The following is a 27,353-nucleotide window of genomic DNA, read 5'->3' as shown; positions in this document are numbered from 1 at the left end:
CTTGGTTTCACTGGTCACTGCAGGGGTGATAAAGGTCAGCATATCTCAACCTCCCACAACTACCCCAAAGGAGAATTCAAGAGTGTCAGTGCACAAACCCTAAAAAAATTGAGAAGAGAAAGCCAAACACCTGTGGCAAAGTCCCACTGGCTTCATAAACATGTACAGAGGTGCCACCTTCTGGATCCACTGACTTTTGCGCAGGCTACACTGCTAACATGTTCAATACATTTGACTGACTCTGTCGGGAACTTCCTCTTGATGAGAAAGTTCCTGAACTTTGGATCCCAGTTCTTGGAGCTGTCCTCTAATGGAAGCCTAGCAGGACACCCATACTTGAGAAGGATATTCTTTTCCTAAGATCCAGGGGACTGTGCTGCTTCCCGGTCCCAGGTAGGATAAGCCTGTACAGAAGGCATGATATCATCAGGACTCTCCACCTCCAAGCAAAGAAAGCTTGCACAATGAACTTGCTATTTGAACAGAATCCAGATCAGCTGCCTGTGCTGGCAGTTTTCTGCTGAACATGGCAGGTATATGACTTGATTTTAAATTAGATGTTCTCAGCTATCTTAGGAGAATAAAGATATGCCAGTTTGTCTTAGAGATTGTTTGTTCTCCAAATGGCCAAAGCCCTCATGTAAGTCCCTTAGAAGCATGAAAGAATATCCTCAGGACAAAACTATTCGCACCTATTGCCTCATACTTGGTGTCATATTGCATAAGATAGTGCCTATTTACTGGTTCTAATTTACTCTTTTCTCAAGGTAAACTCCAGATGCCCCTGGAGAAAGCTCTGCTCCTCTCCACAGGAAGCTGCAGGTAGAGCCTGATAGCTCAGGGCCTGTCTCAAGTACTGTCCTCCAAGTTTTAGCTCCCAGCTGGGGCCGCAATGATTGTTCAGGCCACACAGTAGAGTCATTGCAGGCACGGTGTTCGGGGGCAACCTCCCACTTCCTGCCATGCCACTTCTAAGGAGTACCTTTGGGGAGACTCAAAGGGCCCTCACTCCTTTGCTGAGGGTATGAGGGTATTTCTAATAGCTCAGGATGTGTTCAAAGAGAGAACATAGGCATTCATGAAGCTGAACCCAGATATATACGAACACTGAAGTTATAGTCTGCAATTGCAGACTATAAAGTATTACATGTATAAATCATTTAACCCTAATGATAACTCTATATTAGTCAGGGTTCTCCAGAGAAACAGAACCAACAGGGTATGTGTGTGTGTGTGTGTGTGTGTGTGTGTGTCTGTGTCTGTGTGTGTGTCTGTGTGTGTGTAGTAGTAGAAAGTGGGGGAAGGCTCAGGAATAGGAGGGAGTCTTGGGGCAGTGCCATGCACGGACTTGCTGGGGAGGAGCTAAGGATAAGTGAGGAGTGAAGATGTTAGACGTTTTCTAGCTACTGCACCAGCTCATTGCACATTAAGAAGCTGTGAGGCTGAACAACAAAGACTCAGTGTCCCTAGGATACCTTGTTATTTTCCACCTGATCCATCTGCACAGAAATGAATACAGTGTAAAACACCTCTGGGCCCAGCCCAGGGGATCTCTGGGAACTCTATTTTTCAGGAATTGAGAGAGCTTAGCCAACTCAGTGGGCTCACCTTGACAGATGCTCTGCCTGTGCCCAGCAGTGAGAGAACTAAATGTGTAGTATGCTTGGGGTCCCCAACAGCCCTGAAAAGGCAGATACCCGAAAGTCACTCCATGCTTGGTGCCAGAATGCTCCTGAAAAACCTTCATGAGTCTTGGGTCCAGAACCAGAATCTACCAAAGGCCTTGAATGGATAAAGATTGCCTCTAGCTCCTGCTTCTAGGACCTGCCCAGAGCACACACGCCTCTCGGAGGTGAGAGAGCCTGCCTTTTCCAAAAGGATCTCTGCTCTTGGCTGAGCTGGTTGATCTCCTTCATCCATTTAGAGGAATCGGCCTATGGAAGAAGGATATGTCATCTGAGTGAACACAAATCAGGGACCTGAGTCTGCCAGGCCAAAAGCCAGATCTGAACAGGGGTCAATTCACCAGGTGGATGACACCCTTTATGAGGAATTCCAGGACACTGATGATTATGGTGATGATAATGATGATGATAGTAATAATAATACAGCAACCCTTTACTGAACATTGACCCTGTGCTAGGAGCTGTGCTCAAAATTTTTGCAGTTTCACTTAATTTTTATGACCCTGTGAGTCAAGCACCAGTTCTTTCCTCAGTGTTCAAATGAGGAAATTGAGGCTTAAGAAGTGAAGAAACTTGTCCAGGACCTGCCGCTAGCACTGCCAGCACTGGGGTTCCAACCCAGACCCCTCTAATCCAAGAGTGAGAGCAACATCTCTCAACCTTTCACCCACTATAGCTGCCCACGGCGGGCTGCCCACCTCCAAAGACCATGTCTGCCAGCCTTCCCCAGACCACATCCTGGACCTCGGCCTGCAGCCAAAGGACTGGTCCCTTTAGAATCTATACACAGAGCAAGGTCACTTTAGCTCACAGTGCTCACACCCAGCTGAGGAAACAAGATTTGGTGGTGGTGGCAGCCTCGCTGTGTGGGAGGGAGAGCCTTCCAGGAATCCCTGCTGTTTGGGCTGCAGTTGCTTGTCACCCTAGAAACCATGACTGCTTTCAAGCTGGTTGTGGATTCTCCTTCCTGCCAGCCCCTGGATCTATGCTCTGTTCCCTGGCTAGGGCAGGGAGATCGATCCAGGCATATCTTCTTCCCATTGGCCTCTGCCCAAACCCACGGAGGATGAGCAATATCAAAATATAATGTGACCTCTGCACTAGGCTGTATGTGGATCAGGAGTAGGTGAGAGACTGTCACCTGCTGAATGTGCTATGGTACTTTCAGCCCAAGCCAGTGACAGCTGGTGCCATGCCCTGCCCCAAGAGGCTGCAGGATTCTCGTGCCCAATAGCTATCCAACATCTATCATTCCCATGCCATACCCAAGCCCCCACCAGGGATGGAGGGCAGCAGTGGTTGCTAAGCAGGAGCAGAGAAAGGGAAGCTCCAGGAACCAGGGGAGTAGGCAGCCAACTAGGGGATATGAGAAGGCACCTGGGAGTTAGGACCCCATGTAAACTGAGGCTCTAAGCCTCCCTGCTCCCCAACCCCTCAATTATTTGCATGTTCCATTGTCGCATCAGACTACACTTACAAAACACAAAGTCAAAGATAAAATTATTAAGAATTTCAAGACAGTGACCTCCAAGCATTAAATCTCAAGTGAGGGCCTACCCAAATCCGAAAATCAACTGCTTTCTTCCCATACCCCCATATCTTCCCCATTAGCCCTTACTTTTTCCTATACCTTGAAATTCCTGAAATACCTGAAATTCTCCATATCTCCTTGAAATTTCTTATTCCATTGAGCTCCAATGCTTGGCCCATATTTTCTAACCAATATTAAATTTCCACTACTCTCACAACATCCATATGTCTCTTTAGCATCCTTGTGTGTCCAATCTGGCCAATTTTCCTCTAATGTAGTTTAAATATCCCAGGATATTTGGTCACACAATTCCCTCTACTGCCCACCTAATTCAACGATTACTGCTTCCCTATATTGAGCTCTTAATTGTCCCCCAATTTCTGGGCTTCTGATAAGAGGTTCCCTTGTCCAAAATAACAAGCCTCTCCATTCAAATAATAATGAACAGCCTTTTCAGGGTTTAACCATAAAAATAAACAGACCCACTTTTCGGTCCTTATGCCATTTTGCTCAAGAATCAAATTCTACAGTCTTATTGACCTGGCTACGGTCATGTGCCCACCTTTGGCCAAAGTCAGAAGAGACACCTTTATTGGCAATCTCATGAAAATAGCATGCAATTGGAAAGAGATAGTTTCCCAAGAGACTATTGATGTTATCAAGATGATGGAAGCTGCGCAGACAAAATAACATTCAGTAACTTTTACCCAATCGCAAAAGATGAAGGGAGAGATGATTATTTTGGACAATTGTCCCATTGTGAATTGGGTTATAAGGGGTGGGTAGGTATATGGAGATAGTGAAACAGTGGTTTCTGAATATCATGGGACAGTAGGAAGTTTAAGTTGGGGAACAGAGTTGAAATTTAGCTGTTTGGGACAGCGGAATCTGAAATTAGGATAATAATCGATTTTTGTAATGTTTCACTGTTTATTAAGTATCAAGCCCTGGAGATAGTGATTAGCAAAACAGATATAACCCTTGTAGCTCACTTTGTTAATAATGGAATTTACCATGTGGCAGGCTTAGTGTTTTATACAGCATGAACACATTGAACCCTCACAACCCAATGAAGTAGTTTGTTTTATTCCCCGCATTTTGCAGATGAGAAAACAGGCATAGGTGAAGTGATTTGCCCAAGGCCACAGCACTAGTGGAGCTAGATAAACCCAGGCATTGTTTTGGGGGTGTGTACTATTATTTTTACCAGAGTATTGAGATATAATTCAGATACCACACAACTCATTTAAATTGTGCAATTCCATGGTTTTTAGTATATTCAGAGTTGTGCAGCCATCACCACAATTAATAGTAGGATATTTCATCACCCCATAAAGAAACCCCATACCCTTTACCCATCTCCCTCCACTTCTCCATCCCTAGGCAATCGGTAATCAACTTTCTATCTATAGATTTGCCTGTTATGTACTTTAATATAAACAGAACCTATAATATGTGGTCCTGTGACTGGCTTCTTTCACTTTGGTATGTTTTCAAGGCACACCCATGTTGTAGCATGTATCAGTATTTCATTTCTATTGCTAAATAATATTCTCTTGTATGGCTATATCACATTTGATTTGACCATTCATTAGTTGGATTCATTTGGGTTGTTTCTACTTTTCAGCTACTATAAGTAATGCTGCTATGAACATTCATGTACAATTTATTGTGTTAACACGTTTTCATTTCCCTAAGGGTGAAGTTGCTGGATCATATGGTAACTCCATGTTTAACCATTTGAGAAACTGCCACTGTTTCCCAAACTGGATGCACCATTTAATATTCCCACAAGTACTGTAAAAGAATTCCAATTTTTCCACTTCCTTGCCAAAACTTATCTTTTTTTAAAATTAGTTATCTTAGTGAGTGCAAAGCATTATCTCATTGTGGTTTTGATTTTTATTTCCCCAATGGCTAGTAATGTTGAGTATCTTTTTGTGTGTTTATTAGCCAAGTGTGTATCTTCTTCGAAGAACTATCTATTCAGATCCTTCACCCATTTTTAAATTGGGCTGTTTTTCTTGAATTCTATGAGTTCTTTATATAGCCTAAATACAAGACCATTATTAGATATGATCTGTAAATTTTTTTCTCCCATTCTGTGGTTTGTCTTTTCACTTTGGTGATGGTGTCTTTAAAGTACAAGTTTTTATTTTTGATGATGTCCCATTTATCTATTTTTTTCCTTTGTTGCTTGTTTTTGGTGTCATCTCTATTACCTAATTCAAGACCACAAGGATTTAAGCCTATGTTTTCTTCTTAGAGTTTTATAGTTTTAGCTCTTATATTTTGGTCTTTGGTACATTTTGAGTTTATTTTTGTACATGGCATGAGGTAGAGGTCCAACTTCAATCACCAATGGCCAATGATTTATGTAATGAAGCCTCCATAAAAACTCGAAAGAAGGGCATTTGGAAAGCTTCCAGGTTGAGTAACCAGAATGCTTCCATTATGCCAGGCCCAAACTCCATGGAGGACAAAAAGCTCCTTTGTTTGGCCCTTGCCCTATGTATCTCTTCCTCTGGCTATTGATTCATATATCATTTGTAATAAACCAGTACTCTAGCAAGTAAACAGTTTTCCTGAGTTCTGTGAGCCACTCTAGCAAGTTAATTAAATCCAAGGAGCGGGTCACGAGAACATTTGACTTATAGCGAATCAGTCAGAAGCACAACCTGGGCTATGGTTGGCATTTGAAGTAGAGGGCAGTCTTTGTGGGGCTGAACCTTTAACCTGTGCTACCTCTGGGTAGATAGTGTCAGATTGAGTTGAATTGCAAGACTCCCAGGTGGTATTCAAAAATTGCTTAGTGGTGTGGGGAAACCGCCCCTCCCCATCAGAATTGAATACGAAACCTCTTACATAGTATTTCCTTATAATTCTTTTCATTTCTGTGAAGTTGGTAGTAATGTCCACTCTTTACTACCTATTAATACCATGCCAAACTGTCTCCTGAATTGGTTGCCTGTTACAGCAGCAGCAGAATGAGAAGTCTATTGGGGGGTATATAGTAGGGAACAAGCATCGTTTTACAGAAAAATTAATGGATAAATACAAGGGAAAGCTTAGAAGTAGGCATCTAGGGAAGCTGAAGGTTTGATATTATAAAATCATAGGATCTAATATAGAGGGAAGCAGGAAATTGGGTGAGACTGATGCTGGATGGGCAATAGGGCAATGAAGCACAGTGGGTAACCAAGTGGTTATTATCCTTATTTCTGAGGTTTTGAGGGAGAAATTTAATTAGAGGACAATGGGGCCAAACAGATTAATTTGCTCCTGCAGAGACACTACTGTAACAAATGGTAACAGTATTAATACCCAACAGTTAAGCATTTACTCAACGTCCGTTCAAAATACTGTAGATTTCACCCTTTTATCCAGGTCATGTTCATATTTTAACTGTAGTCAGACAAACCATATTATTGTATATATAATGAGGCCAACCAGGTCTCAGCTGTTGTTTCCTTAATAGCTTACATCCTTATGAATCTTAATATTCTATTTTCACTAGGTATATTAGTTTCCTGTGGCTATCATACAAGCTTAGTGACTTAAAACAAGACAAGTGTATTCTCTCAGTTTTGGAGGCCAGAAATTCAAAACAAGGGCGCCAATGCTAATACAACATGCAGTGCATGAAAAAGCATGTAGACGTGCCTAGACATATCTTTTACCCCACCTAGCTCCCTTTAAAGCCCTGCCTCAAATTCTCTCAAGGAGCCACATGAACCTTTCCTTTCTCAGTGTTGGTTCCCTTGTGCCCAAGCTTAATAAACCTTTGCCTCTTGTCTGAAGGAAAAAAAAAGGGGTGCCAGGAGGGCCATATTTCCTTCTGGAGGCTCTAGGGGAGAATTTGTCCTTTGCTTCTTCTAGCTTATGGTGGCTGTTGGCATCCCTCATTCGTGACTACATCACCCCAATTTGCCTCTATGATCACAATGCTGCCTCTTGTCTCAAATCTCTCTCTGCCTTTTTCTTATAAAGACACTTACTATTGGATTTAGCCCCCCTCCGACCCCCAGCCCCAGATAACTCAGGATGATCTCGTTATCTCCATATCCTTAACTCAATTATACCTGCAAAGATCATTTTTTACAAATAAGGAACAATCACAAGTTCCAGGAATCAGGACATGGACATATCTTTTGGGGAAATCACCATTCAATCAACTATACTAGATTTTAAATAAGCTATAAATATAAAAAAAAAAAAAAAGATTTATTTGAGTAAAAAGTCATATTGAAGGAAACATACCAGGACATTACAGATAGCAGAAAATCAAAAACCAAAGCCTTTAAAAACATATGTATTTCATGTACAGGATTGGAAAAAGAACTCTTTCATAATAAACATATTCCAGGTAAAGACTTCCTAAATCTATGAATATCTAATTGCAAATATTAATACCCTAAGTTACTCTTCTACATAAAGGAGACACTCCAAATCCTGTTCTTTAGGGAGACATGGAGGGCAAGCAATACCTTCAGAATAACTATTGCTATATCTTCTCTTTCCTGGGTAACCTAACATGTTACATGGGTTAATTACAAAAGGAAATATCAGACTCCGTTGAATTTAAGCACAACATACAGCTAAAATTTCTCACTGACGGCACTAAATATTTGATGCTTATGAGTGTGTACATAAGTTAATTAAATATTAGGTGCAAGGAAGATTCCAAAATTACCTGAAGTATGAAAAAAATGACAAAAATACCTAATAGATAATATAAACTTTGCTTTTGGGTATGTTCCAGGCTTCCTTTTCTTTTCCAGTGAGATCTGCTTCTTTTTTGTCCAAGGTCTTCTACTGCTGGGCTCCAAGATAGTAAATTTCTTAACATCACCAAGGCCTTGGTCATGGAAAGGATTTATTTTAGAAACAAAAACAACTTCTTTCTTCTGTCCTAAATGTCATGGTTGTTTTTCTGCTACTTGAGTCTTTCAACTACTTATCACCTTCTTTGTATAAGAAAAGTTATTGAACAAAAGCAAGCATTCTGTTTTGGCTGTCTCGCAATATAGTGGTTGGTCAATAAAGAAGCCACCCATTCAACCTTTTTTTCATTTGATCTCATCTAAAGAATAAGTCAAAAATAACGAAAATACGAAGAACTCATGACCAAGGTACAACTTTTACAAATATCTTTGACTGGCCAGGGAAAGCTTTATTTTCTTCAATCAAGGCCCCAAAAGAGTCATTACTGAATCAAGAATCCTTTCTCACCTATGAGAGGCCTGTAAAGAATAAATGTTTCAAAGATTAGATCAGGGTAATACATAGATACTTCAGAATAGGGACCAAAAAAGAGGAAGATGTGGACTACAAGAAAGTAAACAAAGAAAATCCAGTAAAATATACAGTTCACTAAAATAAGAATAGTCATTGATATGAATCCCTTACTCATTCTGCTTTTGACAGACTCCCTTTATTATTTAGAAATTAAGATATTTTCAGTCTTTTGCTTTCCTTTTCCACATTGTCTCTAATATTCTGTAGTTTTCTGGAGTTCTGGACCAGGAACACTAAGCTCTCCTTAAAATCACTAGTCCCATGAGCTCTGCCAACATTTTCAAGCTCATCAAACAAAGCCAATGTCTGTTTGAGTTTGGCCTGAACAATTTTTTGCTCTTCTAATTCGGCAAGAAGGGCTTGCTTAGTGCATAATTCAGTCTTATATGTCTCCTGTAACTGTTCAATTTCTTTTTGGAGAAGGTGGAATTCTTCCTCACTATAAGGATGCATCTCCTGAGATTTATCTTCCGGAAGCAAGATGTTTGGGGGAATACGCAAAATCCACTGTAAAAACAGCTGTTCCATTTTGACAAAAAGGTTATCAAAACGTCCTTTCATGAAGCAAAGAAACTTCTCCGTACATTTACGAATTTGGACTGGACTAATCTCACAGTTTGGGATGCCATCCAGTTTCTTCAGAATAACCTGTTCAACAGCCTGCATCACTTCAAATAGGTAGTCTTGAAATGCAATGTAGATCCTGAGCATGCAAGTTTGTGGCGTGAAGCCAAAAAACTGGGCCTCATAGGTCATTGGATCGACAGACATCTTGGCTAATTTTGCTATGTTAATTTTGACTGTGAAAAATCTGAAAATGTAAGAAAAAAAATCATTTGGGTTAAAAAAAAATCAGAGGAAAGTAACAAATCACATTACAGATAGAAAAAAAAAAAAAGCAAAAAATAAGAAGTTTGTGTTCCTTGATACCCAGTGCCACTTCCAGCCTCACTCATTCACAAAAGGATACAAACCTTTGCCTCCCTGAGGATCTTTCTATCAGCCTATAACTTCTCTTCCCTCTTTCTTATTGTTTATTTCCCTCACTTCTCATTTATTGAGGACTCTGGGCTCAGTCTTCTAAGTCTGTTATCCTAGACAATGTTCAAACTTAGACAGATGACTTAACCAGCGCCCTAGAGACTCTGTTTCATGAGTTTCAATGGCTTCGTCTTCACTTTTACCACCTGGCTCTTGATATTTGTAACTTCTCTCCCCAACTGCCCCTATTTTTTACCACAACTTTCTATGCTATTCTTCCAACTCTTATTCACATACTCATACTGTACCTTAATCATCAAGAATTTCAACCCACTGATCCTCTCTTCTTTGCACTGTCTATTCCACTTCACTTCCTTCCCTATCCATTTTAGGATCCACGATTCATTACTTCGACCACTTCCTTGGCCATGTCCTCAACTCCCTGTCCTTCCAATCTAGCCATCTGGAAAAAAATCCCAGTTAGAAGTTGAGCTAGCCTCTTGTCAGCTTTACAAGCTTAACATGTTTTTTCAAGGGTCTAAGAGTCAACCTTTAGAATGTAAACATCTAGGAAAATAGCACTCGGATCTCCTTGTCACTGCGGGAGTTTAACCTAGGCATCTTTTCTGAGCTTTATATAACCATATGCTTGTTATAGAAATAAGAGTTTTATTATTCCTTCAGATAAAGGTAATTAGCTAAAATAGATGGCTACTTCTATTGCCAGGTGAATTTAGGATGAACTTTATGAAAGAATTTGAAGCAAATGGTAGGTTCGAATCTTTTTATGGGAAGACAAAGATGCCACTAATCTTGAGAATTTATATATGTAATGGCTAAAAATAGAACGGTTATAACTACTTGGCTGTACAGATAGGGTACAATTTCTGTTTTTGTAATCTTACTCAGATTATCTACAATGCGTTGTAATCTAGATATGACTAACCAGTAAGAAAACTACTTTTTTTCCTAAGTCTTGTGAAGAGGCTTCTCTGGGTTGGCAGGATTTCTATTTCCTCAGCACTGCCCTATGCCTTCAGAATCAAGATCAAACTATTTCACCATGGCTTACAAAGGTCTTCATCATCTGAACCTTACTAATCACATCCTGTTCTTTTTAAGGATCTCACGTGTGCATAATTGAGCTGATAACTTCCTATTTCGTGGCTATTTTTGGTTCATGCTAGGTCTTTATTCTTCTACATTTCATCTCCCATAGGAACCTACTCTAATGTTTTTAACATATGCTTTTTAAATTAATTTTCAATTTTAATTCATCTTTAGTAGTTTCAGATACATATTCTTGAAAGTTTTATATATGTATGTTTACATTTTTTGTTTGTAATCATTCCATGTTAGTTTTATACTTAAGTTTACTTCATTGATTCTAACTTAAGTGTTCCACCAATTTTATATTCATACGCCATACTTATGTTCCATTCTTCTTGTGAAAGACACCTAGTTTGCTTTCAGCACCTTACTACCAGAAACAATGTAATAAACATCCTCCTATAATGTCTCCTTAGGGACTTGCAGAGCATTTACACAGGCAAGTAATTGCTGAACCACAGATTTCACTTATATGTATTTTCACTGTTACAACGGCTTGAACTCCCGAAATACTGACCAGATCTTCAATGAGAAGAATCAGTGATTTATATCCTGACTCTCTGAAACTCTTGCCTCGAAATTTCTTGCTTTGGTTGCTTCTACCTTTCCTGCACTGTTATTTCACGATCACTATCCAATCCTAATCAAACCCTCAAATTCAAAGATCCACCTTAAACAAAACTTGCAATTCTCAAAAAGTTCCCATCTTGCCTTCCCTCTCTATGAGGCACTGACAAAACTCTGCCAAGTTCCGTTGTTCACCCTTACCAGGGTAAGCAGTACATGCAGCATTGTTTTATCAACAGGTTGTGAGGGTGATATTTGGGGAGCAGGCAAAAATATTTTAATGTGCATTTCCCTGATTATCAGCAAAGTTGAGTACCACTTCACACATGTTAGCTCTTCAGGTTTCACCTTTTGTGAATTACTCATTTATATCTTTTAAAAACCACTCTCTCTACCCTTTTACTTGGTTCCTTATATACTAAACTTAATGGTCACTCCCTGTTCCAAAAACCTTTAATGCTTCCTTATAACCCACCGAATAAAGTATGATATTAACTCTGCCATTCAAAATCTGACGACTCCTTGTACCAACCAAACCGAGCTGTCTTTGATGTCTTTCCTTCAAGGAAGGATGCTGTGGCCAAATACTCCTCAAGGGTCAGTTTAAATACATTTCCCTAGTGACGCACTCCCAGCTCTGAATTCCCAAGACTTTTCTGTGGGAACTGACCGAGTTCTACTTTAAGATATTATCATGGGCCTGTCTCAACGTCTGTGCTAGCGCTAGAGTTCATGAAGGCAGGATGAGGACGGCTTGTTCAATATTCGCACAGTAAACACGGGCGCTGCCCCACACTCCTCACTAACTCTAAAATCCTCCGGGCAGGAATTGCTTCCGGCCGGAGAACCGACTCCCGTCGGGCGCCGCGACCCCGCTGCATGCCGGGACACTGGAGGCCGAACAATAAGGCCGCTTCAGCGCCCCGCGGTGATGCCTAATCCAGTTCTACTCCCCTCTGTTCCTCTGAGACAATGCAACTCTGCGGCACTTACCGAAGCGACCATGAGGGTGACAAATTCGATCAAACACCAGCTTCCCGCCACTTCCTTTAAACCACCTCCTGCTGCCAGATGTCGGCGGAGTGGCTGGCTCGCAAAAATTCCAACCGATGCCTGCCTCAGCTAACGAGAGCAAAGGCGGGATGTTGTCGTGCTCTTGATTGGCTGGCTGTCTGGTCGGGAGGGCCACCTACATTGGTGACAGAAAGGGGCCGGACGGGCAAGCTATCTGTGGCCCGCTGGGATTGGCGGAAGGAACCGGTACTTACTCTCTTCTCCGTGACGTTGGTGGGTAGGGAAGCATGGCTGGGGCACCCTGAAGACGCAACTCGTGATTGGTAAATGGCTTTTCATAGGGCTCTAGCGATTGGCGGCTTGCTGGTTGCGCAGCGCTGATTGGACAGCAGCGGACAGACTAACGGGATGACCCCGCTTTGGTCCCGCCCCGCAGCTTGGGCTGACTGGCGGAAGGGGAAGTCGGAGGGCAGGTGGCGGTGGGGAAAATGGCGTACCAGAGCCTCAGGCTGGAGTACCTGCAGATCCCACCGGTCAGCCGCGCCTACACCACCGCCTGCGTACTCACCACTGCCGCTGTGGTGAGCAGCTGCAGCGCCAGCTTCTCATTATCCGGGCTGGATTTGACCGGGTCTTCAGGAAACTGGGGTTTGGGCCTTGGGGAAGCCCAGATGGGTTGGTCTCAGGGGTGAGTGGAGGTGGACAGGGCTCACTCCGGGGTTTGGAATGGCTCCAAGAGTGTTTATCCAGTGATGCGAGAAGGGAGTACTGCAGCATGAGGGATGGAGGATCAGGACTTCAGGTCAGTTTCTGAGAGATGAAGGCCAAACCAACAGCAAATCCAGGGCAGCGGGAGCCGCCCACCAGAAAACGTCTCTGAGAACTCTGGTGATGGCCAAGTGGTACCGCGGTGACTAGTGGGAGGAAAGCCAGCTTAGTGAAGAAGTTTAAGTTGTCGAGAGGGAAGAGTCTTGAAATAAGGAGAGTGTGGATATAGAGGTTGGCTGGAAGTACCCAGCCTTGACGGTGGCAGGGTCTTGGGTCTCGGTGCTTTTGTGTGAGTTGTGTTGCTTCATGAAACTTGCAGGTGATGCCTGTGTGATGGGCAGAATCATAGCAGCTGCTCTTTACTTTCCCTGTATGTAAGACATCACCACCTCACTCCCGTACCCTCATGTCATCCTCTACTTTTGCAACATAAAACAGACTTTTATTCTGTGTTAGATATTGGAGATACAAAGAATTGTACCAGTTATGGAGAATTCTTTCCTAGCCTCTTCCTCCAACCTTAAAAGATGCAGTCTAAGTGACAGAGTTGGAAATCGATAGGCCTACTAATCCTTTGTTGTAAATGATGAAATATTGTTTCTTGATTGATTTGCTTTAAGGAGCTCTTTTTCTATTTCAGCAGTTGGAATTGATCACACCTTTTCAGCTGTACTTCAATCCTGAATTAATCTTTAAACACTTTCAAGTAAGTGGTCCATCACAACCATGATTGTTTCCGTTTTTAAACTTATTTTTCTTACTTTTTAGTAGCAAACCCTGCCATATACTATTTCAAGAAAGAATTCAATGAGAATGTTTGATTATAAGTCATATTGTGAGGGGCATAAAGCAGTGATTCTGCAGCCTAATTGGGATATTCTCAAGTTCCTCATCATGGACCAAATCAGAATCACAACGGGTAGGAAATAAGAATCTGTATTTTATTTTTGAAGTTTCCTGCGTGTTTTTGATTTGAGGTGTTTAGTTCCTGTATTTAGAAATCACTAATTCAGAGTTAATATATTTGAGAGGACCAACTAGCTGCCCAGGGAGAATCTCACAGGATTGATTATGCCCTTATTTTGTACACTTACCATGTGGTACACCCACCACCACCTTGGCGTTATCAGCTGTGGTCCAGTTTGGAAACTCAGCTCTGTTAGGGCTTTTAAATTAATTCATCTTCCAGGGATAATCATACTAACAAAACTCTGAAAGACCAACATCTAAAACAACAACATGCCAGTTTATTAGATTACAATGGGAGATAGTCCTTTCCAAAATTAGAATGCTAAAAGAGAGTTGTATTTTCCTGCTCCACAATGTTTATATAGGCTATAGTTGGAGTGGAAGGGAGACCCAAAAGCCAGTAATTTTTCCTCTGTCTCAGATGTGTTTCATTTACTTTATACCCATTGAACTCCAGCTTGCCTTTCAAGGCACAGGTTTTGTGTAACCTCAGATTCATTCTCCTTTGTTTCTAGGGTATCTGTAAATACTTCTTTTAGATCATCTCCCATCACATACTTGCACTATTTATATGCTTGTCTCCTCTTTAGGTTGAAGACTCTAAAATCCTGGATGCAGTTAGTATGTAGAACTAAGTGTTTTAACTTTAATAGTTACCAATTCTTAAGACTTTAATGATGCATAAAGCATTTCGGTGGACTCTTGTCACTACATTCTTCCTTCAGTACTTACATGGCCTTTGCTGAGAGCTGTATCTCCATCCAGATATTACTTCCAAGTTAATACCTGTTTGCCTTGATTTTGCCTGGGGTTAAACTCGATACTTGTGTCTGCGTTAGGAGTTTTGTGTCTGCGTTAGGAGTTTTGGGTTTGAATTCAGAGTTGCCCTTTAATAGCTGTGTGTCCTTGGGCAAGCCATTTAAAAAGTATTCAAATCTCTTAGTTTCCTTATATATGAAATGAGGATTGCAGTAACAGGATTAAGATCACATAAGATAATAGAATATGTTAAAACACTTTAAAATATTAAGTGCTTTGCCATTATGAATAGTTCTTATTGTAGGTGTGGATGGGTTGGGTAGGGAAGAGTATATCAGGGTTTCTAACAAGAAAATAAGTGTTTTTATATTTACCAGTTAGACTAATTATTAGAGCATTAGGTCTTTACTCGTAGAGAGTTGACTATTTGTTCAACCAAATTCGAGTATTTGCTTTAGAATTATCTTTACTCTGAGTGTTTTGAATTGCCTAATATAGAAATGTTTCTTAGCAATTTATATTAGATCCCTGGAGTTTTTCTCTAATATCTCAAGACTATTCATTACATTATAATACTACATTTTTGAATGCACTGTTTTCTATTATGCAAATTAACCTAGTCTCCATCAAACTTTTTCCATAATTTGTCCGACCATATGGTGTGGGCTTTTTTTTGTTAAGACAATCACAATTTCAAATTTTCTGTCTCCTTATCTTTAACAAAATTCAGAGGCTGAATGATATTCAGACTTTCAACTAGAAGCAGCATAAAAATACAGTGTCTGGTTGTGTGCCTCATTTTTTTGTTCAGAACATGTTATCTATCCATGGCCTTTCAACCATTGTAGTCATAGGATATCTCTTTTGTCTTAATATGGAAATGTTTCCTGGTATATTTTATTTAATCTATATTTCTCTCGATTTTTTTTTTTCTTTTAACAGATATGGAGGCTAATCACCAATTTTTTATTTTTTGGGCCAGTTGGATTCAATTTTTTATTTAACATGATTTTTCTGTATCCTTTATTAAGTGGGGTTAGCATAAAAACTTCAGGTTTACTTAGGAAATACAATATTAAGTTGAAACTATTAATATTGTTATTTTTGTTATCATCTTAGCTGTAAATCCTAGGTTCTGGCTTAGTGGTACACAAAGTTGTCAGATAGTAATATTTTAAGGGTGTTTGTAGGTCACTGTTCAAATGAGGATATTTAATTAATAAATGATTACATTTCTGCCCAGAAGTCACTTGCAAATCTGATCAGGGGAGAGGAGGTGTGACTTAATTGAGGCATACTTACAAAATAACATCAGCAGATCCCAAGTGGTAAAACGGAACCTTAATACAGTGATAATTAACAGTTTTAATATAAGTTGTAGAGTGGATTCATTGACAATGGAGAACTTGAGATCTCCTTGTATCTTACTTGCTGATCTATTGGCTGAAAAGACAGCACCATAGTATCTTCTGGGCTTGCCATGTTCCAATTTGTTGAAAGAGAAAGAGTTGTTCACTGATTAAATGATAGTTGGGGCCCTCTGGATTAAGAGGACAGTTATAAGTCAAAGCACCTGCAGTTGATAGAGGACCATGTAGGGGTGACAGGATTCCTGCATTAGGATGGGTTCCTGTGTCTCCTGTATGGTATACTGGTAAGTTTCTAATAATTTTTTTTTATCATCATGGATCTCATTGATCGAGACATAGACATGCTTAATCTACCTGGCCTGAAAAAATAGGTTCTCACACAAGGCTTCTTGATGGGGATTTCTTCCAAGTTAGGCTGTGAAAAAACAAGGGTGATGTAGATTATGGTACGGCTGAACATGAAAAGATGTTACAGATCTGAAAAGGTTTAATAGGTGACTGGTTTAAAAGGATTAATGGCATGTTTATGCAGTGTCTGGCTTAACTGTTTAGAAAAAGTATTTTCTAAAATACGAAGCTGGTCTTCACCCTGCCTAAAATGCCTGGTAAAAGAGAAGTAACCATACTACTACTCATAAACGTTCTTACAAAAATGAAGGCTTGACTTCTTACAAATAGCATGGAGTACAGGTGTACTTAAATGATACACTAAATTTTACTTTCTTCACATTTGTGTGCTTAACATTTTCTTAACTTGGAACTTAAGATATCGTTACTGTCGAATGCTAGAAGAAGGCTCTTTCCGAGGTCGGACAGCAGACTTTGTATTTATGTTCCTTTTTGGTGGATTCTTAATGACCGTATCCTTCAACAGAATAAATACAGGCAAATGTTAAAGAAAATCCCTTCTCTTCCTAAAGCTTTTCATGTGTCTCCCACAATTCACTGGATACTCTGAACAGATCAAAGTAGATCTCCAGATTTTAGCTTCAGGATACTACTATTTATTGTATAGCACACTTTATAGGACAACTTTCTAGAGATTGGACCCAGGTGGGTTACTACGTATCTTAGATATATTATTGTTGATGGGTGTACTTACTCCACTTTTAAAAGAAGTTGGTAAGACATTTATTTGGTTACTATCAAAACCGATAAATTATTTTTTTAAAAAAAATAATTGTCATCCATATAACAGACTTGAATGTAGTCCTGTCTGACAAGATGGTTTTGCTCCCGCTGGCTTTATTCGCCTCTGTAGAGGTGCTAATGGTGAGTGAACTTTAATGCAATTTTTGACCAAGTAATTAATGCATTTTCCAAAGAGGCAAGAACTTCATGATAGCAGAATAGTACTTTGAAATAGGTACAATCCAGATGATTTGGCCTAAGCAGGTTTTTGCCTGATTGCTCTGGGAAATTATTTTCAGGCTTTTTGCTCCTAAAGATGTAAGTAGGTAATGCTCAACTTTCCTAATTCAAACTTTTGTTAAAACACAATCCTTAGTTCTCTTGCCCAGTCTTCCCTATTACACTTTTAATGTTGATATTTTCCTTAATGCTATCTGCTAGATTTTTGGTTTGTTTGTGAGCTTAGTTTTCTTGGGCCAGGCTTTTACAATAATGCTTGTCTACGTGTGGAGCCGAAGGAACCCTTATGTCCGCATGAACTTCTTCGGCCTTCTCAATTTCCAGGCCCCCTTTCTACCCTGGGTACTCATGGGCTTTTCCTTGTTGTTGGGGAACTCAATCATTGTGGACCTCTTGGGTAAGAGTCTTATCACTATTTTTTCTATTATTTTACTTACAAACTTACTTGGTTGCTATTTTTCACGTTCTGTCTAGCCTTCACATGATAGCTATTATGGGATTGTTTGATAGTTACATGCTGAAAGACTACAGTATTATTGAATTATTTGATAGTTACATGCTGAAAGACTATAATAGTTTTTTTTTTTTAATTTTTAAGAATATTTCTTCCCAAATATGAGGGATTTATGTTGGTAGATTTACCTACAATCAATATTTTAATCCTCACCCACTTTTATTTCTGGTTGACTCTAGGTATTGCAGTTGGACACATATATTATTTCTTGGAAGATGTATTTCCCATTCAGCCTGGTGGAATAAGAATTCTGAAAACACCATCTATTTTGTGAGTATTTAACACTAGGTTACATGTTTTTTGCAGATAAATTGAGACAGAGTTCATGATTTGTGTATTCTTGATGCTCCCATAGCTCCTGGCACACACAGTTCAAGTCAGTAAATATTTGCAAATTGAGCAGTCTGGGTGCAGTTGAGCATTTGTATTGGGTAGGAGCAGACAGTGCCAGACTTGTGGTAGGAGCCAGGTTAATAGCCTCAAGATGTCTGAGGCTGACTTGGTGAAACTGTCCCAGATCACCGCTAGCACCTCCTGGCCCAGGGAGGAGCCTGCTGTTTTCAGAAAGCTGCTGAATTTAGAGAGGTGAGGTAGCAAAGTAGGCAAAACTGACCGGAGCAAAGTTTTTAAGGTTGAATGCCTGACCTTCCAAGCAGGTGGTAGAGATGAGCAGTGAAGTACAGTGGAAATAGGTTTGGGCTGTTCCACGGAAGGGATTTTAAGTAAATCCCTTCTTTTTTGCACTTCATTTTTCCTGGAGGTAGAGCTTTGATTTATAAGCCCTCTTTCTACTCCAGAATTTTGTGTCCTTGGGCTATACTACATTAAAAAGGGTTAACCTGAAGAATAAAATGTGAATTTTTATTATAAAGTGTTGGTTGTAGAATGATTAAGTAAAAAGTAAAATCTTCCATAATCCCATCACTTAGATTAACTTTTTGGTATGTATTCTTCAATCTTTTATTGTCTGTGTACTTTTTGAAAATGCTTTTTTATGACCTTTTTAAGTAGTATGTCAGAATCATTTTTCCATCATAAATGTCCTATAAAATTGTAACAACTACATGATACTCCATGGTATAAATATAGCATAATTTTACAAATCCCATTTGATGGACATTAACATGAGTTCTTCCTTTTCCCTTCTAAAATTGGAGTGATGAACTTCCTTACAGCTAAACCTTTGCACACATCTGTGATTATTTTCAAAGGATAAATTCCTAGAAGTAGAATTACTATTTTGTTTATTGTCAAATTGCCATCCAGAATGAATGTTGAAGTTTACATTACTACCAACAATTTCTACCATTTCCCTACATCTTCATCAAATGTGGGATGTATTTACTCATATTTATTACTTTCCTAGTTTGATAGCCATAAGATGGTATCTCATTGTTATATATATATATATATATATATATATATATATATTTTTTTTTTTAATTTTGAAACAAAATTGCAAAGAGTACAAATGACTCTTAGTAAATTGTCAATCTAATGCCCAGTGACCTCCTTTAATGTGTATTTTCTATAAACAAAGACATTCTTCTACATTTAAAATCAGGAAATGAATGTTAATCCTCAAACCCAATTCTACACTTGGTACTTGTCCTAATAATGTTCTTTATAGCAAAAAAAATCCAGTTTAGATTCAAGGGTTGCATTTAGTTATGTCTCATTAGTTTCCTTCAGTTTGGAACAGCTCCTTAGTCTTTCCTTGACTTTCATGATATGGACATTTATGAAGATGTTTTGTAGAATTTGGGTTTGTCTAATGTTTCCTCACATTTAGGTTCAGGTTTTGCATCTTTAGCAGGAATAGAGAAGTGACACTGCGTTCTAATTGCATCCTGTTAGCACAGAATTTCAGTTTGTTGAATTTCTCAAAGTGGTAATAATCACTTTGATAACTTAATTAAAGTGACTGTGAGGCCTCTCCGCTATGAGGTTACTTTTTTTCCTTTTATAATTGTTTTGTTGGAAGATACTTTTGAGACTATGTAAATATTCCTTATTAATATCAATTCTTTTATATCTATGTGAATTCATGGTTTCGTGTTTCGTTCATAGATTATAATCCCTTATTAGTGTTTATTTTTTCCCGCAGCTTTATTGAAATATAATAGACAATCAGTTGCCCATCTTTACATTATACAATGGGTTTTTTTTTTCAATTATAGTTGGCATATAATAATATATTAGTTTCAGTTGTACAGCATAGTGACTAGAGATCTGTCACCCCACTAAATCTAGTACCCCTCTTCCCCCTTACATATTTTTTACAACATTGTTGACTATTTTCTTTATACTACATTTTGTATCTCCCTGATTATTTTGTATCTATCCATTTGTACTTCTTAATCCCATTGCCCTTTTTCACCATCCCCCCAACCCCTCCTCCCATCTAGTAGCCCTCAAAATATTCTGTGTCTATGAGTTTATTTCTGTTTTTGTTGTTTATTTTGTTCTTTAGATTCCACATGTATGTGAAATCATATGGTATTTGTTTTTCTCTGACTTCATTCAGCGTAATACCCCCCTAGGTCCATCAAAGCAATATCTTTTCCCATCCTTTTCCTTTTAGTCTGTGTGTGTCTTTAAATCTGAAGTGAGTCTCTTGTAGGCAGCACATGTAGGGGTCTTGTTTTCTTATCCATTCAGCCACTCTGTCTTTTGGTTGGAGCACTTAATTCTTTTCCATTTGATGTACTTGTTGATAGATACATGGTTATTACCATTCTTTATTCCTATTTTTGATAAATGTTTTTTCTTCTTAAAGAAGTCTCTCTAACATTTCCTGTAATACTGCCTTGGTGTTGATGAATTCCTTTAGCTTATTTTTGTCTGGGAAACCACCCTCTATCTGTCCTTCAACTCTAAACGATAGCTTTGCTGGGTAAAGTATTTTTGGTCGTAGATCCTGGATTTTCATCACATTGAATATTTTGTGCCAAGCCCTTCTGTCCTGCATAGTTTTTTTTTTTTTAAGAAATGAGCTGTCAGTCTTATGGGTGCTACCTTGTAGGTAACTAATTGCTTTTCTCTTGCTGCTTTTAAGATACTCTTTGTATTGAACCTTTGGCATTTCAATTATAATGTATCTTGATGTGGGTCGCTTTGAGTTCAATTTTTTCAAGACTCTCTGAGCTTCCTGGGGTTGTATGTCTCTTTCTTTCACCAGATTAGGGAAGTTTTCCATCATTATTTCTTCAAATAGCTCTTCAATTTTTTGTTCTCCCTCTTCAGGTACCCCTATGACATGTATGTTGTTACCCTTAATTTTGTCCCATAGGCTTCTTAAATTATATTCTTTGTTACTTTTTTCTTGCCATTCTGTTCCCCATCCTCTATATTGGTGGTTTGATCCTCTTCTTTATCCATTCTGTTGATTCCCTCTAATATACTCTTCTCACATAATGTATTCTTCATTTCTGACTGGTTCCCTTTTATAATTTCCACTTTTATATTTTTATCTCTTTGTTAAAGTTCTCACTGAGTTCATCTACACTTCCCTTAATTTCGTGGAGCATCTTTATAACGAGTGTTTTGAACTCTGCATTTGTTAGATTGCTCGACTTCATTTTTCCTTGATTTCTGTTCTGTTCTTTCATATGGTTTCTGCTTCTTTGTCTTCCCATTTTAGCTGCCTTTCTGTGTCTGTTTCTATACACTAAGCAAAGCTTCTAAGTCTCCCAGTCTTATTAGTGTGGCTTTGTGTAGTAGTTGTCCAGTGGCACAGTCCCGAGGGGCGTTCAGCTGCAGGCTAAGTTTAGCCCTAGCCTGTGTCCCTCTGGGGCCACGTGTTAAGATTCAGCAAGCAATCCACAGATGCTGTGCTCATAGTTGCCTCAAGAAGTCACACCAGAAACCATGGTCAGCTGCCACCAGTGTGAGTCTTGGAGCTGCTCAGCAAATGGCACAGGACTCTCCAAGGATACAACTGGATTTGGCTTGGGAGGGACCACGAGTTGGCGGAGGCAGAGTTTCAGGGAATCTTCTGGTCGGAGCATCCTTTGTTATTCAGTTTGATGATGTCTCAGCAATCACTGTGCTGCGTCAGCACGCTGGAAATGAGGAGTGCTCAACAGAGTAACAGTGGATACTGTTAGCACTTCTGCCTGGGAGAGAGCCTTGCCTCCAGCCTTCCCTCACTCCGACAACTCAGTGTCCCCCTGTAATTCCCTGGTGCCCCCCAAGCAGCCTACCCAGTACATGTGCTCAGAGTGAGAAAGTCTGCACTACAAAAGTCTGGTCACAGACATAAGCCCTTTAAGAGGAATGTCTGTAGCTGCTACAGCCTCTGTCCCAGTCAGCTGCTCAGGACCGAGCAGCCTTGTGTCTTCACCACCTCCAACCTTCTATCATTGGAGGGTGATTTTTTATTTCTCTCTCTAGTTGTAGGGCTTTTGTTCATCTAGACCCCAGGCGACTCTGCTTGTTGTTTGTTCCATGTTTCCGTCGCAAGAGGAGATGAACAAAGCTTTAATGTCGCAAGAGGAGATGAACAAAGCTGCTATCATCTACGCCATTCTACCCGGTCTCTATTATTGTTTATTTTGATGCCTGTATTTCCTCAGATTTGGCCAATGGCAATCCCTTCAGACTGGCTCCTAAGTACTTTTCAACATGGTCGCATTTTTTCATTTTTTGTTTTTAGCAATTTATTATCTTCTGGCCTGACAAGATATCCCTGGCTTGTCATGTGCCCTCCTTGATCCAGTCCGAGAATCAGCTATTTCTTCAAGGAGCTCTAGTTCCTTTTTGGTGGAGAATGATATTTAGAAGCCAAGATCTGGATATGCTCATTGCTTTTGAAGTGTTACTATTCCCAGGTCCTCTCAGTGAACAGAGCAAGGAAATTATATGTATGCATATGTGTGTATCTACATCTATATTTTTAGATCTATGTATTTTTATAGCATCGGTTTATACTGATACTGCTGGCTTTAGTACAACTCTACATGATTCATGGTAGTTTTTTTTCTTTCTATATTCTTCCTCCAATATTTTAATATGAAAATTTTCAAATTTATAGAAAAATAGAAAAAATTATACAGTATCATTTACCCACCACATAGATTCTACAATTACTATTTTACTGTTTTTGCTTTTTATACATCTATCTATCCATCTTTCCATTCCAGTATACTTAATTCTCTAAATACTTTAGTACGCATATCATTAACTAGAGTTCTTTATATACAACAACATCCATGAATCTCAAGTGTGTCAACTAACAGGTTTTCATAAATGCACACAGTTATCCCAAACTCCTATCATGATAAAGAAAATTACCATTACCCAGAAGCTTCCCTCATGTCCCTTCTCTGTCAATCCTTGCCCTCATCCCCCCAAAACAATCACTATACTGATTTTGTTCCTCCACAGATTAGTTTTGCATGTTCTAAATTTCATGAGTGGAATTATACAATGTGTATGTACTGCTTTGTAAAAGACCTCTTTCATTCAACATGTTTTTGAAATGTATTTATTTTGTTGCATGTATGAGTAATTGTTTCTTTTCGCCTTTTTTTTTTTTTTTGCCAAATATGTATTCATTGTATGAATATACCACCCCTTTTCAAATTGCCCTGTTCTCACTGGCTGTGGAAACCTGATTCTTATTATCGTTAATATATTTACCTATTTAATTAACACCCGCATATGTAACCAATTTTTCATCACTGTGTCCCCCTCCCCCATGTGGATGCCTTGCTCATCTGCTCTACTTCAGATTCCCTATATTAGGCTGCCCTCTTATGGGGATGCCCTCCTTACCCTTCTCAGGCTCTGACGCTCTGCACCAGCCCACCTCCATGTGTGCATGTCCCAAATGGGCTCTTGCCTCCATATTCCAGGCTGTTCCCCTAACTCCCATCCTGCTCTGGGCCACTATGGCTCCACTCCCCTACTTGGGCGCCTACATTGTTCCGCCTCACCTTGTTTGGGAAGTAGAAGGGGTTTAGTTTTTAACATGCATTCGTTTAATTATTGCGAAAGCAAATATCTTCGTATTTATTGACCATTTGGATGTCTTTTTTGAATTGCCTGATCAACCCTCTATTTTTCTATTGATGTGTGTTTTTATTGTTAATTTTTAAGAATTAATGGAGATATTGAAATATAGATGCTTCTCCTAATCTCAGTATAAAATAGAAGTTTACAGATGCACTTCTAATTTTATCAACTGTGGGCAAGTACAATTAGAAATATGAATGTAAATAGAGGTTGCTGCTTTAATGGTTAATTCTTCAGGGAGATTTTGAATGACCACATAATAGTATTTTTTAAGTTTTTGGGCATTTACTGTCTCTTCCTATGCTCTGGATAACTTTTCTTGGAATAACTTGTTAATTTTTTTAAATTTTGATTGTTATAAAATACACATAACATACAATTTACTCTCGTATTATACATTTTAAGTGTATTGTTCAGTGGCATTAAGTACCTTCACATTGTGCTTCTATTATCACCATTCGTCCACAGAATTCTTTTCATTTTGCAAAACTGGAACTCTGTACCCATTACACACTAACTCCTCATTTCTCCTCCCCTTAGCCTTTACAACCGCCATTCTACTTTCTGTCTCTATGAGTTTGACTACTCTAGTTTCCTCATTAGTGAAATCACACAACATTTGTCCTTTTTTGACCAGCTTATTTCACTTAGCGTACTGTTTTCAAGGTTCATCCATGTTGTAGCATGTGTCAGAATTTCCTTTTATAGATTGAATAATATTTCATGTACATGTGACATGTATACCATTTTGTTCATCTGTCAGTGGTTGTGGGGAGACATGCTAAATTTAGTGAAGATCAGATTACAAAACAAATAGTGTGATCTAATTTTTGTAAAATTACATATATAAAAGTTCTAGAAGAATAATGAAAACAACAGTGGTTATTTCTGGGGATTTAGGATGTTTTGCTCATATATAGTTCCTGTTTTCACTACAATTAACATGTATTGCTTTTGTAGTAAAAGTTATTAAAGGAGGTAAAAGCTGATGTAAATATGAAATAATTATGAATACTTTCAAAATATAACTCTTTCATTGGTAGACAGATGTAATACTTGTCCATTGGTAGAAACTCCATCGGACCTTTTTGACCTTGCAGTATTTAGGAGCTCCAATGACTTTGGGACTAAATTATATCTGTTGCCTGTCTTTTAGGAAGGCTATTTTTGATACACCAGATGAGGATCCAAATTACAATCCACTACCTGAAGAGCGGCCAGGAGGTTTTGCCTGGGGTGAGGGCCAGCGCCTTGGCGGGTAGAACGGCAATGCCAATAATGAGACCCAGCTGGGAAGGACTCAGTGACATACCATTGGGATTCTTTTATCCTTTGTGTTGCAAAAGTGTGGACACTTTTGACAGCTTGACAGATTTTTAACTCCAGAAGCACTTTATGAAATGGTACACTGATTAATCCAGAAGACATTTCCAGCAGTTTGCCAGTAGTTTCTCACTATACTGGTACTCAAAGTGTAATCTCTTGGAGCCAAAAAACTGAAGAAACAAATACCCTGCCACCTCTTAACGAACAAGTACATGAGTACTTGAGTTTATGGTGTAAGGCAGAGCTTTTTCTCCTCCTCCTCTTTGATAGACGAGGCCATGGTGTAAATGGAAGTTCCAGAGAGGGCATAATAAAACTGAATTCCATCTCTCTCTCACTGAATTAAAGCTTTTGTGTGTGATCTTTTAAATTATGATAATGTATTCCAGCTCTCCTGCATAGGTCTGAGCTCAGAGCAGTTTACATACTCACTCTTCCTGTCTTCACAGCTTTCAACTGGATTTTATTTCAAGATTGGAAATATGTGGCTGATATACTGTGGCTGTATATATATCTTACTAATTCAGAATGCCAGCTCCAGTAGGAAGAAAATTCATTGCTGTTGTCCAGATAGTTTGTTCTCATCTGGATTTCACAAAACTTCAAGTTGTCAGACAACATGGGAAAAGGTGGTGGTGGTGGCAGAGTGTAGGGTGGTTCTTCCAGCAGCAGGAGTTCAGCAACAGGAGAGTCCATCTATAGGCAGAAAGCTAATGTGGCATCTTATTTATTCTGCTTGCATTTCTCCATTAAGAAATACCCAGGAAAAGACAGGTAATGGCCAGCTTTTTGGAAAGCAACAGAAAGATCTTCTGCAGACTTGGAAAACAAGTTAGAATGTTGACTTTGGAGCCAGATGAACAGGCACCAGTTAGGGATACATTTCTCCTGGGCCTTTGGCTGACATTTGTCATTTGCTTCATGAAAAGCCAAGAAGCTTTTTAGAGCTAATTACCTGGTTTACCTTCTCAATCAAGTAGAAATGAGGTTCCACAGAAATGGACACTTAATACCTGTGGTTCAATTAAATACTCATCCAAAATGTTAACTTCCCTGGGTCTCAATAGGTTTGTATTCACACTGCCTAAGTAATTCAGAGAACCCAGAGGACTAAAATGGACACCCCCGGGAAAGAGAGTATTCCAAATAGTTTTAGTAAACACCATATAGGCACAGGACTATTTCTTAAGTAGTTCCAGCCTGGTTAAGTGGTAGCTTTCTGGGGTGTGAGATTTTCTTCAAAGGTGAAAGTTTAGATCAAACATAATAAACATCCTAAATGGGAATTTTCAGATTGTGAAATGAAGTGAATAGTGTTTTAGCATCTTTAAATGGGATATGCATAATAATGGAATGTAAATATACATGCTGCTAATTGGTAACTTCCTGAATATAATGGTTGCAGTTTTATGGAATATGGGTTAATGGGACTACTTTTTTTCCTTAGTGGTTTAAAAAAATCTTAAAAGCCAATCTTGGAATGTATAATCCTTATGGGATTCTTAAATTTTGTTAGATCTTGACTCTGTTCAGGAAAACTGGAATTTAATTAGAATTCTTTTTTATTGTATATTTTGAGGCTAAAAATAGGTTTCTCTAGTTATATTTGTTCCCCCTTAGTTAACTTTGAGTTATCCAATTCATGGAATTTTTGTGGTAAAATTTGAATCCTAAAATCCATTCACTGACCATTTAAGTAAGGAATGTCTGTATATATTAATGACTGGGTAAAACATTAAACAATTTTCTTTTTGAGGGGAAACAAATTTTGAATTTATGACCTAATCACAGTTACGGGATTTTGATTTCTCTAATTTTATGGGATGAGAATTCCTAGTGCTAGAATGCCATGCTGTGCTACTACACGGCCCTGGGCAGTGATAATTTCAATAACTGACCTCGTAAATTTGGCCAGTCTCACTACCACTATCCCTAGCCCTATGTTGCTTAACGGGTTACCTGGGTTTACCTGAACGTAAAAGTCCTCACTTCTTCCCCAGCTTACCTCATTCTTAATTCTTCCAGAACACTCTTCTTTTTTGTAAAGCAAGTCAACTGAAAAGTGAGATTTA

At 39.1% G+C, this 27,353-nt stretch overlaps 2 protein-coding genes across 6 annotated transcripts; one reads left to right on the top strand and one right to left on the bottom strand.

The window, feature by feature from the left end:
* Positions 1 to 7,512: 7,512 nt before the first annotated feature.
* MIS12 (MIS12, kinetochore complex component) lies at positions 7,513 to 12,417 on the bottom strand. The gene is made up of 2 exons (XM_011359756.2): positions 12,166 to 12,417; positions 7,513 to 9,325 (listed from the first exon to the last, which is right to left on the bottom strand). The coding sequence occupies exon 2, from the start codon at positions 9,283 to 9,285 to the stop codon at positions 8,665 to 8,667; it is 621 nt and encodes a 206-aa protein (XP_011358058.1). The 5' UTR covers positions 9,286 to 9,325; positions 12,166 to 12,417; the 3' UTR covers positions 7,513 to 8,664.
* Positions 12,418 to 12,611: 194 nt separating this feature from the next.
* DERL2 (derlin 2) lies at positions 12,612 to 25,623 on the top strand. Of its 5 annotated transcripts, none has more exons than XM_011359753.2 (7): positions 12,613 to 12,767; positions 13,595 to 13,660; positions 15,625 to 15,698; positions 16,819 to 16,912; positions 17,625 to 17,820; positions 18,117 to 18,207; positions 25,112 to 25,623. In XM_011359753.2, the coding sequence occupies exons 1-7, from the start codon at positions 12,675 to 12,677 to the stop codon at positions 25,215 to 25,217; spliced, it is 720 nt and encodes a 239-aa protein (XP_011358055.1). In that variant the 5' UTR covers positions 12,613 to 12,674; the 3' UTR covers positions 25,218 to 25,623. The 5 variants fall into 5 exon arrangements, with proteins under 5 accessions (XP_011358057.1, XP_011358055.1, XP_011358056.1 ...); XM_011359754.2 differs by having other exon boundaries at positions 12,634 to 12,767; positions 13,598 to 13,660; XM_023530424.1 differs by having other exon boundaries at positions 12,652 to 12,719.
* The last annotated feature ends 1,730 nt before the right edge of the window (positions 25,624 to 27,353 follow it).

Source organism: Pteropus vampyrus, unplaced genomic scaffold, assembly GCF_000151845.1.
Source record: "Pteropus vampyrus isolate Shadow unplaced genomic scaffold, Pvam_2.0 Scaffold50, whole genome shotgun sequence".
Lineage (NCBI taxonomy): Eukaryota > Metazoa > Chordata > Mammalia > Chiroptera > Pteropodidae > Pteropus > Pteropus vampyrus.
Note: the sequence above shows the minus strand (reverse complement) of the source record. Positions and strands in the feature narration are given on the sequence as shown.